The sequence below is a fragment of the Aythya fuligula genome, chromosome 15 (assembly GCF_009819795.1).
Source record: "Aythya fuligula isolate bAytFul2 chromosome 15, bAytFul2.pri, whole genome shotgun sequence".
In the NCBI taxonomy this organism is placed as follows: Eukaryota; Metazoa; Chordata; class Aves; order Anseriformes; family Anatidae; genus Aythya; species Aythya fuligula.
In genome coordinates, this window is record NC_045573.1 from 8,581,144 (window position 1) to 8,595,059 (window position 13,916).

At 37.0% G+C, this 13,916-nt stretch overlaps 1 protein-coding gene across 1 annotated transcript in view; it reads right to left on the minus strand.

Moving 5' to 3' along the window:
* Positions 1 to 13,916, minus strand: part of TMC5 (transmembrane channel like 5) — a 30,906-nt gene that overhangs the window by 13,332 nt on the left and 3,658 nt on the right. Inside the window, exons 4-10 of the mRNA XM_032197333.1 lie at positions 6,297 to 6,458; positions 5,549 to 5,748; positions 5,029 to 5,133; positions 2,768 to 2,867; positions 2,072 to 2,162; positions 1,502 to 1,750; positions 122 to 273 (exon numbers count right to left, since the gene is read on the minus strand). Of these exons, the coding sequence (XP_032053224.1) occupies positions 122 to 273; positions 1,502 to 1,750; positions 2,072 to 2,162; positions 2,768 to 2,867; positions 5,029 to 5,133; positions 5,549 to 5,748; positions 6,297 to 6,370 (971 nt within the window). The 5' untranslated portion in view covers positions 6,371 to 6,458. The remainder of the gene's footprint in view (positions 1 to 121; positions 274 to 1,501; positions 1,751 to 2,071; positions 2,163 to 2,767; positions 2,868 to 5,028; positions 5,134 to 5,548; positions 5,749 to 6,296; positions 6,459 to 13,916) is intronic.

Here is a 13,916-nt window from a genome sequence, read left to right on the forward strand (position 1 = left end):
TGCTTAAACTTGAGACCTGGAAATAAGGACTTACAGAAACACACTCAGGCAATTATCACTGTCTGACATTTACATATTTTTTGGCTAATATAAATGAAATAAGAATATATAATTAGTTTACCTGATCAACAAGATAAGCAAGCAGATGACAAAATACATTCCAACAGTAAAAATATAGGCCAGCTGCATGTTATAAGATGCACCATTCTCCGTTTTACTGATTGCAGCATTGGTGTAAAAGCCATAGTAGAGTACTGTTTTTTGAAAATAACCCTGTAAATATATGGACATCATTCAGAATATTTTCTAGTACCTGTATATAGTGAGCAGTACCATCACCTGAAGCACAATTCAGATGTGGGAGCTGTCCCATTCCCTACTGTAAAATCAGGTGTGATTAAATTTGTGAAAACTGGACCCTGTTTTCATTCTGTCAGCTATAAACTTCCATATGTTGGAGAACTCTAAGAGGTATATAAATGACTTGTATCATTTGGGATGATTTTGAGCATTCAATATGCTTGCAGGATTTACCCTTCTCTGAAAATTCCTGAAGAGGGAAAGTGTTAATCGCTTATTTCTTCAGAGCAATGTTCTGAACTGACAAATTGTAACAACTGCAAGGGAACCAAGGAGGAAGCACGTGACATTCAATACGTGAGTTACTACATCACCGGTGACCTCCTGCAATGACGACTGTACTTTGCAAAATTAAACAACATTACTATAAAATAGAGCCAAATACTTTAAAACCCAATTCTAGAAAGAAAGGGTGAACACCTTTCCTTTTGAAAAAGAGCATTAGCAAGAGCAGAATCGTGTTTATTAACCAGAGAAATCCTTCAACAACAATAAAATTGACACAATTTTTACAACTGTCAGAGACAGAAAAAAAGAGTAAGTCTTCTCAGATCAAGTAGTTGATGAATACTACTAAACTTAGAGCAATGCAAAATTTTTGTTTATAAATATCCTGGAATTTTATTCCCTGAATATAAAGATCTCCACATAGTGAAAGATCCTCCTGTCTACAGGGCACACTACAGTTGGTGGGTTGCCACACAAAATCTGTGCACTCCTTGGAAGAATAAAGCTTTAGAAATAAGCAAAACTCACAGGAATATATACTGAAATCTTTACTGTATTTTTAGAGGAAAATTAACATGGGAAAAATGTTCTGCTAAAGACTATTGTATCCACCTCCAGAAGGCCTGACTTCCACTCCTTTCTAGAAGAACAATGAAAAAATCTTGATATATTGCTGAACACAGCAATCATTTGCAGTAAGACACATTCATTAGAATGAGTTCCACCCTGGGTTAATGTTTGTTGTAGTTTTTGTTGTTTTGTTTTGTTTTTCAAATACACACTATCATTTCTAGTCATATAAACATCTAACTCAATCTCTTAAGAAGAAATATTTGCTTTTTTACTTTGTCATGATTTTTAAAGTAGATCTGTTGCAGAGAGTACTAACACAAATCCATTGTTACATACTTACAGCTCCAGTGAGCAGCTCCAGACCCGTGAATGAAAGGTTATTTGGTTCTGCTGCAATAAACTGAGGGACTGTGATGAAACTGAAGTTTATGAGGAATGAGAAGATGTTGAAACTTAGCAGCCACTTCAAGAAAATAAAATACGAAAGAACACTTGTTCCAAACTCGCCACCAATGATCTTCAGAGTCTTGTGCCATAACCACAGTTGGTGAAAACGTTCTGACAAGCTGTTTCTAAATCGTCGAAATGACTGAAGTACAAAAGATATGAGAGGGATGGACCTCAGCAAGCAGTCTTACACAGGGCTCAAATTCACATAATGCAGACTCACATTTTTACAGCTCCGTTTTGATGATAAGTACATATTTCTCCCATTACATACACTGTAAGATGCTGAACTGGTGTTCCTAACGGCTACCAGAATGCAAGTCATTACTAATGAACACTGCAGCAATGAATTGGTTCTTTGGAAAGTAAGAAAGCAAGCTGCCAAATACCTCTGGAGACAATAATAACACTGCAGCTGTAGTGGTTTACTTGATTGTGATAAACGGAAGTGTCTGACACTTACCACTTCTGTTCTGCGTAGACACTTTGTACAGCAGTCAAATTGAGTACCACGTCTCCCTGATTTTTCTGTTATTTCTCTAAGAACATTATTCCTGAGGAAGAGCAGGGCAGAGGGTGACAGGCATTATAGTACAGGTTGTAATTAAAACAAGAAGCCAAAGAAGCTGCTGCAAACACATGCTCATGAATGTGGAGTCAGTTCTAATGGTTGTTTTTGCATTAGCTGATACCACAGCTCTTGTCCATTACAAGCTGAGTTATGACAGCATATCCTAGACCCTCCACTAACTCACTGATGGAAATATATATATATAATATTCACAGATATTAAATAACTATATGTAACTAGACATGATGGCTGAGATCATGTGGTCTGTTCTTAATTTGCAATGACCAACATCCAAGTTCCCTTTGAATAATAATCACAAGTTTTCCTGCATGCTGAAAGACATTGCCTTGCTGTTTCATTTCATGTTACGTAAAAGATTCTTCTCACTCACAGAAAGGACACTGAAACATCTTTAAATTATTTTTTCTTGCAAGATGTTAACTTTTAAAAAGTGAACAAAAAAGTATTTTCAGTTCTTTCATACTCAAAGTAACAAACTCAAGTTGAGCAGATGGCAACATATGCTTGATAACTAGATGTCAACATTATGCTGCTTGTAAAGCTAAACAGATAAACTTCTATTTTTACCTGATTTCTCTCTTTTTTTTCATGGTCTCTGGCATTTTCTGTATTGCTTTAATCCTTTCACGGGTGGACATACTTGCAAGATTTTCAACTAACTTTTCTTCTGCACAAAAAACATGAAAAATCCAAGTTTTGGGATGATAAAACAGTAGTTCTTATGAAAAAAATATGAAATTGATACAATAATATTCCCCACTTTCACTGCCACTAACATGTGGCAGGTTCTGAGACTTAATGATACTGCTCAGAATATCCTTACCAGTACCCTAATAGAGATGTATGGAAATAGCACAATACTGAATGTTAAAAAAATAAGTGTCACTTGTCTACTGTTTGTTTAATGTTAATGCAAGGAGCTGTAATATAAAGGAAGATACAATACTAACAGACTGTAAGGTTCTGGTCTATTGCTGATCATCATTTAATAGTTACATTTCTAAGATACTACTTAATGATTTGAAAGCTAGACTTTTGTGTTATTTATTCTGTAATCTTAGTTGAAGTTAGTTGATATGAAATAGATAGTAAGATATTACTCCTCTGAATAAAGTTAGCTAAGTAACATGAACTGTATAATAAGTCAGGATGCTCCTAGGCAAAATTGTCTTCGGACAATTTCACTTTCACAGAAAGAACTTAAAAATATACCCTTCAATCTCTCTGCCTACATGCAAGTGTATGCCCTCCCTCTCACGTGTTCCCTGGTCACGCCCAATGATTGCATGCAAGTTTTCAGATACACACTGGAAAAATGGTATTGGGCCCAGTCTTCAGCTGTCATGGAAAACTGTCTCATCTAACCCATTCATAAATGTCCACATTGATTATTGGAGGTTTTCTTCCTAGAAGACACCTCCTTTCTTTCAAAATCCTTCTACTGACTGAGAGATTGTTTCAGAATCACATTCAATCATGCTGAATATATGTATCAGCTTCCATTTTTCTGGGGCCAAATTGCAGCTGTTTTCAAGGTATTCCATATGTCAAGCTTCTTTCATCCAATTATTCAAACTTTATTCCTTAAATGCATCTATCTTCCAGCTATGATGCCAATGAGTTTAGCCACAGCTTTCCTTACTTTAGCTCCCAAGTAAGCTAATGGCCAATCTGCTCAATGTTACACCTCCCCCCCTTTTGAGCTCAACCCTCTAGTTTGGAAGGCCCCAACTGACTGAAGTGTCTGCTAGTTGATGCACATGTTGCAGGCCCCCAGCCACATTTACTACTTAGGTCTAAAGCTGTCCTGATGTTACTGTCATTTTTACTTTAAGCCAACTTCCTTTATAGCTACTAAAACGAAGCAGAAAAAGAAAAGCAACTGTATCTCCTTGTAGAGGTACTTCTTGAACTTTCAGTACCTACACATTTAACCTCTAGTTGATTATGTTAGAAATGCACACTCTCCTTCCTACCAGGTATTAAAAGCTATGGAAAAAGCTATGTTTGGAAATGTCCTCTCTCTATGGTCACTTACAGAGCAAGACAATAAAATACCAATAAAATTTGTTACACCTTAATATAAACAGGATTTTGCCAAATCAGATCTTAAATTAAAGACTATGTTCCTATGATGAAAAGAGGAAAAAATCAAAGAATTTCTTACTATGAGAGTACAGAAAAATGTTTCTTTCAATGCATCTAGGTTATAATTGCAGAAAAGAACTCTTAGTTACATTCAAGAAGCAGCAAGCAGGAACCAAACTGACTGTAACAGTAAGATTACAGGATATGGGAAGAACAGTTCCTACCCAGAAAATTAACAATAAACTGCTATGCTAGGCTAAGGGGGAACTCAGACTGTACTATTTCAATCCATCTATATCTTAATGAACATAAATCTCCAATTACTGCTATAGTCCAGATTTTATTTTTAGACAACAGAGAGAAAAATTCACTAAAAACAGTCTCAAAAAATGCATCCTATCCTCCCTTTATTTCTTCCTCCAATGAACCTTTTCAGATAACTGTATAAGTTGGGGTTTGTTTTATTTTTTATGTTGACCCACTTACCGTGAGTTTGAGTTAAAATAGGTAGGTATTACAGCTTTCATTCCTCAAGGAACAAAGATCATCACTTTCAGAAAGATATTGAAAAATTCAGCTACAGTGATGTAGGACAGTAAAATAGAATTAGTGTGTTCTGATTCCTTTCATTAAGTGAAAATCTGCATACCTGAACAAGAAGGCTTTTTTAATTTTCATTATTTCATGGAAGGTGAGACTAACGTTCGGTATTCTGATTCATCACAATCCTTGTATCTTACCTTCTGATGCACTGGAAAAACTGGGAGCAGAGGGGCCATCCAACAGATGGAAGGGAGAAGGTGGGCTGTATGCCCATTCTGGCTCAGGCTCAAAGGAACGATTATCTGTTGAAGGGAATCAGAATTATACAGAAAGTCATGTGCTGCTATGGATTATTTACACACACAGAATATCAGGTCTTTTGACCAAATACAGTTCTACTACAAATACAGCAATATATCCTATTTAAAAAAAATTCTCCCTCTTTACTATGTATATCCTACTGTTCAATGAATCACACACTCCATAAAAGTCAGTATTTACCAATAATCTGTTACTACAATAGTTATTTGTTAATATATCATCAGAACTCCTTTCTAGGAAAACAAAACAAAACAAAACACCACACCGCCACCAAGTACAAATATATGCAGACAGTTGAGCCTTCTGGAGCTACAGGATATAGGACTCGCTCCGGATAGAGTGAGCCATAATTTGTTTCAATGTTTATGTCGATTGTTGATAGGAGAAATTACATACCATGGAATTTTCCATATGGACTTCTCGTTTGGACATCAGCTAGTGAAAAACTTTCTCTGTATTCAGAGCCATGTCTCATGGAGGCCATTGGTATGGCTGGAGAGTAATTCTCTCTTCTTCCATTGGGCTCTCTGTTGTTACCATATGGTGAAGAATCACAGAGGTTTTGGTGAGGTAACAGATTCCTTTGAGACCTCCTGCTGTGTGAGCAATAAAAAGGAAAAACTTGAGTGCCATAAAATCTTTCAATAGATATCCTTAAAAAATTGTTACCTATTATCATCAAATCTGAGTACTAACACAGATACGAAGAGGTATTTTGTATTTAGAACTTCAGCATCATAACTCGGGTTTGGTCGTCAACTGAATTAGAAAGACTAAAACTTTCTCCACTTGAATTTAGCATGGAGTTTGCCTAAACATGAGTAAGTGCTTGGAAAACAAGGACATGCAAGATTATAACATGCTGTGAAAATTACTAAACTAAAAAATATCCATGATATCTATGCCATAAGTCCTAAAAAAAAAACAACTGATAAATTATGAACACGTAAAAAGCAAGCAAGCCATTTCTCTTAAATGCCACCTTCCTGATGACAGCTTTAAAAGTTTGTGCCTGAGAATGAGAGCAAAAAGGAGGGATTAAAAGAATTCCACAAATCAAAACTCAGGAAAAAAAGTTTCCCCTGCACTTAAAAAATTGCTTTTTTTATGGCACAGTCACAACAGCAGAATTAAATGAACTCACTTTGTATCAATTTCCAGTGTCTCTGAGAAGTGGTAGTCTGGATTTTCAAAAGCTTCATTGTAATAATAAGACATGATGAGTCTGTGGTTTGAGGGAAGAAATCTTCCTTACTTTTGTCTCTGCTGCTTCAGTAATATGTTCATGACAAGACAAATATCAGACCTAATTACAAAACAGATGCATATACATATGAAATGGAAAAAAAGGAAGTTCATTTTAGCACAATAGTTAATTATGTCATTCTTCTAACAAGTAACATGAAACAATATAAATGGGAAATGGTTTTAATTTTGTTCTCTGATTTTATTCTACTTACTGTTGAGAAATTATGGTCCATGAGAAGTTGCAGGTAAAATGAGAAGTATTTTTCTATAGCTATCTCTACAAAAAAATAAAGAGCTTGAGCATGTTTCCCCAGCACTGACAGACAAGTAAGAACATGTTGAAATATTAAGAAGAAAAATTCTCTTTCTTCTTCATACAGGAAAAGACAAACACACGGTTTTTCTCTGATCACTGTGTTTCCAAAAAACAAAGAGCAGGTGAAGTCTGCCCACTTCCATACTAGCAACAGCACCTCTAAGCCTTAGTTGTGAACACACAACACGTTGGATCGATGCTGTGTACATAGCTGACATTATTTAGAGAACCATTTTTAATGAGAGCTCTTCCAATGACCTAATGTATTGATCTTGTAAATAGTTTCATTCTTAGCTTTATTTCTTACAATGTTCCACATTAGCACTAAACAAACCAGACTTGTTCAGAGTTTAACTTTATTTACAAGAATGGGAGTATGCAGTTAAGTTGGCAAAAGGAGAACCTCATATTCAAATTAAAGACAGAATCCATATTAAACAAGCAATTATTGAAATTATTCAGAAGTCATACTCAAAAAATGAAAAAGAAGCAATTTTTAGCATTTGCTCTTAAAGGCGTCATGCCAAGTTTGATAGCTGGGAAGATATCCAACAACAGAGAAGAAAAATAAAACAAAACAAAACAAAAAGACATGTCTGGCAAAATCTATCAGATTCCCTGCTTTACTTTCAGCTCCACTCCTAGAAATGTAGAGCTGAATCTCATTTAACATTACCCTCTCAACCAGCTTTTCTGTCTTCAGTGGTTCTCACTTCTAATTTCTACCACCGTAAAGAAAGTATCACATGAAGAAAAGTATCTTCCAAATGGATAATTGAAGTGTCTTGTTAAGGCTTTTGAAGGCTTGTCAAAACCCTAGCTCTTTAATTACTATCGTATCATTTACACACCTAAGGATTTTGGCAGATACTCTAAAATCATGCTGTGTAACATACATTTGTAAAACATTGTCCAGGTTTTGCACAATGACTTACAGAGATTTGCCTGTAAACATAGATAACTGATTCTTACATGTTAATTAGAAAATTGTCTATGCTTTCATTATATCATGATGCAGCATGTTTTAATGATGCCCACATCTTCAGCAAATATTCAGTTAAAAAAAAAAAAAGTACAGCAGGCAATTGGTATGTGCCATATCACCCTTGGCTTCTGTAAATAATGGACTTTGATCCCTGCCAACAAGAAACTGTAAACACAGCCTTCCCCTGGTGAAACTTGTATTTTTCAGGCAAAAACCTACTGAGACAGGGTGAGATTCACATGTAATCAAACAAGCAATAAGCAGAGTTTCCTCCCTCTATCCCCAAGGAAAACCAAGAATCACTCCAGGAAACAAATGTAAGGGTCTTACATGAAAAGTCATAGCAAGTTTTAATCTCCTGAGAGCTAAGCTTTCTTTGACAGAAAACTACTTAGCCCCTGATGAGCTTTTGAGAACTAGCTTACAATATATATGGAGTTTTATACAAACTATTCAGGAATTAGCATGTTCTGTCCTTACACTTCATCAAAAAGCATAGAAGTACAATTTTTGAAAAAGATCATGATCGTTTTCTGCAAGAATTTGCCTGGAAAATCAAATTTCCCTCTCTAAGAGCATTTAACATTTCAAACTGTAATGGAAAGCTATCTAAGAAAAGATGCCTTTCTCAGAGGAAGAAAATTCTCAGACAACTGTCTTTGAAGAGTGCCCCAAAATACGCTGGTTTCCCAGGAGGCCAAACTCTCAGATTCAGCCATCCAGAAAGCTGTGAAGCCTGCCAGCAAGGCAACTGGAGAGTTGAGCACAGATCTAACCAGCCCGTCAACTTGCCTGGTCTTTGCTCAAACTGTAGAGATCAAACACTCTGACAGATAAACATAGGTTCTGTAGAACCAGCACTACCCAGAAGCGCTCTGTTCTGGCAGTAAGCATCACCCAGCTACACCAACCAGCCCACTAAAATGCACCCAACCGGAGGAAACAGATCAGCATGACTAAAAAATACATCCATTACTTCTTTCTCTTACTTCATTTGAAGAACTCTAGACCTTAGGCTTGCAAAAACACCCAAATAAACCCGAGAGACAGTCCATGGGCTCCATCATTATTCACTTTGTTTCCTTTGAGTTTAAAGATGCACTTTATGCCAAAATTTCTGCAAAAATCCACAGAGACATTTACAGTCTAAGAAGGAATCCAGCACGTGAAACAGCACACGTCTTTCTCTGCACTCCTGAAGCTTAGAGGATTTTAAATAAATTCCCCATGTAGGCTGAGACATATTCAAATTTTTGCAGTTTGCTCCTGCAAAAACTAGAGATTTTTCTCTTGCTAGTTGAGAATATTAGATCCTAAACCTTGAATGGCATTTAGAGTAAGCAAGAACACGCACAACCCATTTTTTTGTCTGAGGCTGTACTTACCCAAAGATTATTGTGATATCTGGTGCACACAGTGCTGCAGAAGGGGATGGAGGTGTGTCTGTGCATGCGTGCTAAAGGTGTACAAGTGGCATGCCAGGGTTACACAGGTAGCACAGATAGGGTGTACACACAGCACACCAATCCACCCTCTTCCTCCATCCCATGCCCAAAGACCATGAGAAACTTTTCCTATCAAATCAAGTACATACATTATTGGTTTGGTTTGCAGTTTCATGCACTGGCAGTTTATAAATTTCTGATGAGGTATAATTTGTTGGAAAGAACCAGAAGCATGTAATACTGAAACTAAAACATTTCCTTCTTCTCTTTGACCTATGACCAGATCCAGTAAATCATAGTTCCAGGAACAGCTACGAAGTTTAGACTTAGCTTCCCATTGAAAATTTTATTTTCCAGAAGGAAAAAATAAATAACATAGGTGGATAACAAAGGTTATTTATCAAGGAAAGAAAGCAGGAGTTTGACAAACCCTTTGCAGGGTGGCATCTGTTTTTTTGGATGACATTTTGTATTTTGGCAAACAATGAGGCAAATCTTATGCTCTCCCTCTGAAGAAGAGAAGGGTTTAAGGTCAGTGGGCTTAAGAATCATACATGTAGATACGTAAGTAAGGTACAGGATAGGTAGAGAAAGGGTGCTTTCCGCTTAAATCACTCAACACACTCTGTAATGATAAAGAACAGGAAACTCCAAGCAGTGCAAATTTGCGCTTCTGGATCGATTCCCAGAAAAAAAATAACTGCTTTCACGTCACAAACCAACAGCCATGACAAAATATTCCAGGTTACTGTCACCTATTCCTGTTTGGGTAATTCACTGCTATAGGCACTGATCCTCTTTTAGAATATTAATTAAGCAAACATGACTGTCTTGCTAATTACACTTTGCCCTGGTATCATGTTTTAGGAAAGCCATCTACACCTTCAAGTCATTTACCTGTAATCTCTCAGTAACAAGGATTACGTAAAGTAAATTCTACTTGTGCAAATCTTGTAGACAAATGCAAATGGTAAACTGCGGAACTACATCATAGTTTACCTAACAATGATGAATGAAGCGGATAGAAATCATGGAAAAAATGATTCATATGGTGGAATGTGTTCCTTTAGCATAAAGATCTTTTAATTTTGTAGGCTAGGACTGAACAGTATTTCACCAAGATATATGTTATTTTCATTCATGACCCCCTCTCCTGTTTAACACATTCCACACAGCTTCAAACTGAATATCAGATTGATTTCTGGAAGCAAAAAGTAAGTTTGAAAGTCAGACTGGAGTTAAAACTAGATTACATGTTGCATCAGTAGCAAAGGTCTGGCACTAACCGCTATTCTTCCACCATCTCTACCCCAACAGTTTCAACACAGCTGCAACAAACTAGGAAGTCTCTCAGAAATCTAAAGAGCCTGTGAGCTAAACAAGCACTCCGTTTGAGAAAAACGGATCTTAAATTGACCTATTAGCAATGAAACAAGTGTGAATTATACAGGGAAGTGAAGGTTAGCTTTTATGCATATTTCCAAAGTACCTGGTCTGCACTGACAAGTGCCACCTCTTACTGGCTGTCTATTGTGTTTTTATTGTTGTCACAACAGACGATAACAGAGATTTATTACAGTAGACCTTCGACCGAAGTCTACCGAATTAGTTTCAGTAATGCAAACCATGCCTCAGCTACAAAAGATCTTCCCAGTGAAAGAGATGTGGTAGCAGCAAAGATTCATTTGTTTACCACTGCAGAGTAAAATTGCAGGTAAGAAAAATGGGAAGGCAAAGGTGACAGCATCACTGTTACTGTCACAATACTGTCGCCTCTCCCAACGCCTTGTTGAACCTCAAGCTTACAAAGGAAGGTATTTCCCAGTCCTATAGGTCACTGCTCCCTACCAGAATACAGGTCCCATTCTCTCTGTGCCCCCCCCCCATCTATTCTTGATGAGAGAGAGCAGGGTGCAGAGTGGCTGGGCAAGCTGTCAGGAGCAGGGAGAACAGTGTCTGTCTGACATGGGGGCATCCTACTGCTGGACTATCTCCGCTGTCAGCTGGCTGCTCCCAACGTTTCCAGAAACAGCTTCAGCCCAATAAACTCGGCTTCTTATCTGCTCTATATCCATTTTTTTACCTGCTCACTGGTTTGCCTTGTCCTTTCCATTTAGTAGACTTCTTGTAATTTCCTCCTACCCCCAAAATATAGTGACACTACAACATTTTCATCCTGTTAATTTTGTTTGCAAGTTAAATCCCTTCTATTATGTGTGGTTGCTTAGATAAGGCTTTTAGAGAAGGACTGACAGCTACTTAACCTTTGCAGGTCTCAAGCAGGATTCTACAGCTCCACCTGAGTTTAAGTGCCTTTATAATAAACATGCCCCTGAAACATTAAAAAAAATTATTACAGCATATAGTTTAATTTCTGTGTCCAGTTAAGTGTCTTGAGAACTTGGCACACACTTCAAAATTTTTGCTTAATGGAAATGGATTAAAACTTGGATACTTCATAGTACTCTCCCTCATCTAGCACAAAAATACCTGCTCCTCCGCCTAAACGGGCTCACAGAATCACAACTGTTGTGGACTGATATAAATACAATGAGGATTTTGTATTATTTTATTGTATTATCTAACCCACTTCCCAGAGATCCTTTTGACATGAAATCTCTTGTGCTTTGATGCTTTGTTGCTTTTATTTTCTTACCTCAAGTAGTCAACTTAATCCATTGGGAAAACTTAAGCATTGGGTGAAGAGGAGAAATCGGGGATATACCTAACTGCTAAAATTAAAATAGGGAACTAAAGAGTAAAAACAGTATACCTGTCAGAGAGAGGAAAGATTAGCAAGAATAAGAAACTGTGAACAGAATTCTGCATTATTTTTGTGACCCTTGAAAAACTTTACCTAGCTCATTGTCTGATCATTATTATGAAAAAAAAAAAAAAAAAGGCTAAGGCAAGCATCACTTCATACCTGTGCAAGTCAGTCTTGTGACTAAATTTCCTAACTACAAACTATCGCCTTCTTTGCATATGAGGACTAAATCTTGCTTTGCAAAACAAGTTTGTTAAGTCTGTCTACTAACCAACACTACCAGCTACTCAGATCTGAAGGAAATGTTTAGTTACAAAAAATAAAAATAAATAAAAATAAAAATAAAAATAAAAATAAAAATAAAAATAAAAATAAAAATAAAAATAAAAATAAAAATAAGTACTTTTCAAGAGCACTTGTTTGGAATTGACTTTACTGCTTTCCATGGAAAGACAGCCTATCACACCTGATCTATTAGAGTATTAGAGGCAGGAGATACAGATTACAACAACAGTTCCAATGTTTTGCTTTGTTTATTCTGTATGTGCAATGGACACCTATTCAGTTTAAATGCAACCTTCAAATTATACTTTAATGAGCAGTATCAGTTACAGGAGTCTCATTCACAAGTTCAATTGGAAAACCCCACAGAAACTACACATACAGTCATTTTATGTCAAAACAGTGCTTTGAAGACACACAAGTTTGTTGATCTGAAAAAAAAGCTATTGTTCTGTTTGTAATTTTTAGCTTAACTTCCTGTTAGGATATTGTCATCTCATCCTATTTGCACAGCTAGCACTTATGATGACCCTGAGGGAAAACAAAAGCTATTCATCACATTCTAGCAAGTCAACTAGGAAGCTAGAAAATGTCTGGGAAGAACCAGTGAGCAGAGCAGACAGTCAGTACCGTCACAGCTTTCTCCTAGCTCTTCAAAATCCTTACAAGCAGTTTTCAAATTGCTGGACAATTAATTTTATATAAACTATTTTATTTTATTTTATTTAGACAAAGGAAAGGTAAATTACAACACAGTGTAACACGTCAGTACATTAGGGCTCTACTCCTCAGTGAATGTACAGAAGCTATGGACTATACAAGTCACAGAGTCTTTCATAAATTTATGAACAGGGACATCTTGACAAAGTGCTAGTGCCTGTTATGTCAGCCCATAGAGCAACACCACAACACCTCACCACTTTCATGGCAAGAAAAAAAGACCTTCCAGCATATGCATGTCCCACAAGTTTACTCTAGAAAAAAAATAAATAATAAAAGAGGTGAGAATATGAGGGAGAGAAAAGAATAAAGGAAAATAATTGATTGCTTTGCGCTAGCCCAAAACAGGACGCAATTTCCATTACATTGCTTAGTATGGGAAGTTTGCTGCTTTGTCCTGTGTCAGGCTGTTTTACGTGGGCAGGGACTGACACAGCACCCACATCTGAGCCACCATTCTCAAGCACAGCTTCAGTTTTACACTGGTGTATAGCACTACTACATGGAAAAGGATATGGCCGCTGAGTCCCATGAGTTGCAGACAAGACTGCAGTGACACAAGGTCAGTGGAAGCAGAAGTTAGCACAGCCTCAACCCAGTACCACTGACTTGTTGCAGTTTGCTTAACAAAGGCTGTTTCAAAGGGACAGAGGTTTAGCAGTGAATTTTGGATGTAAAGACTGGGCTTTGAATGTAATCTTCTGCATGGAAGAGTTTAAACCTTTGTAGGTTTGGGATAAAGAGAAAAAAAAAAAAAAAAAAAGTAATTCTGTGATTGAAGGAAGAGAGAGCAATGTTTAAGTAGTAAGCCTGTGTGTTTTGAGGGTGTTACAAAATGCTAGACCACAAAGAGCATGATTCTTAAATGGGAGATTTCCCTGCCAGACGTCGCACTGCAAGCTGGTGATCGCAGCACGGCTGGTGTGACCCCTCTCAGTCCAGAGCGTGGCACACCCCATCACACTGAACACATCAGGGAAGGCTGAAAATTGCTGTGGCAA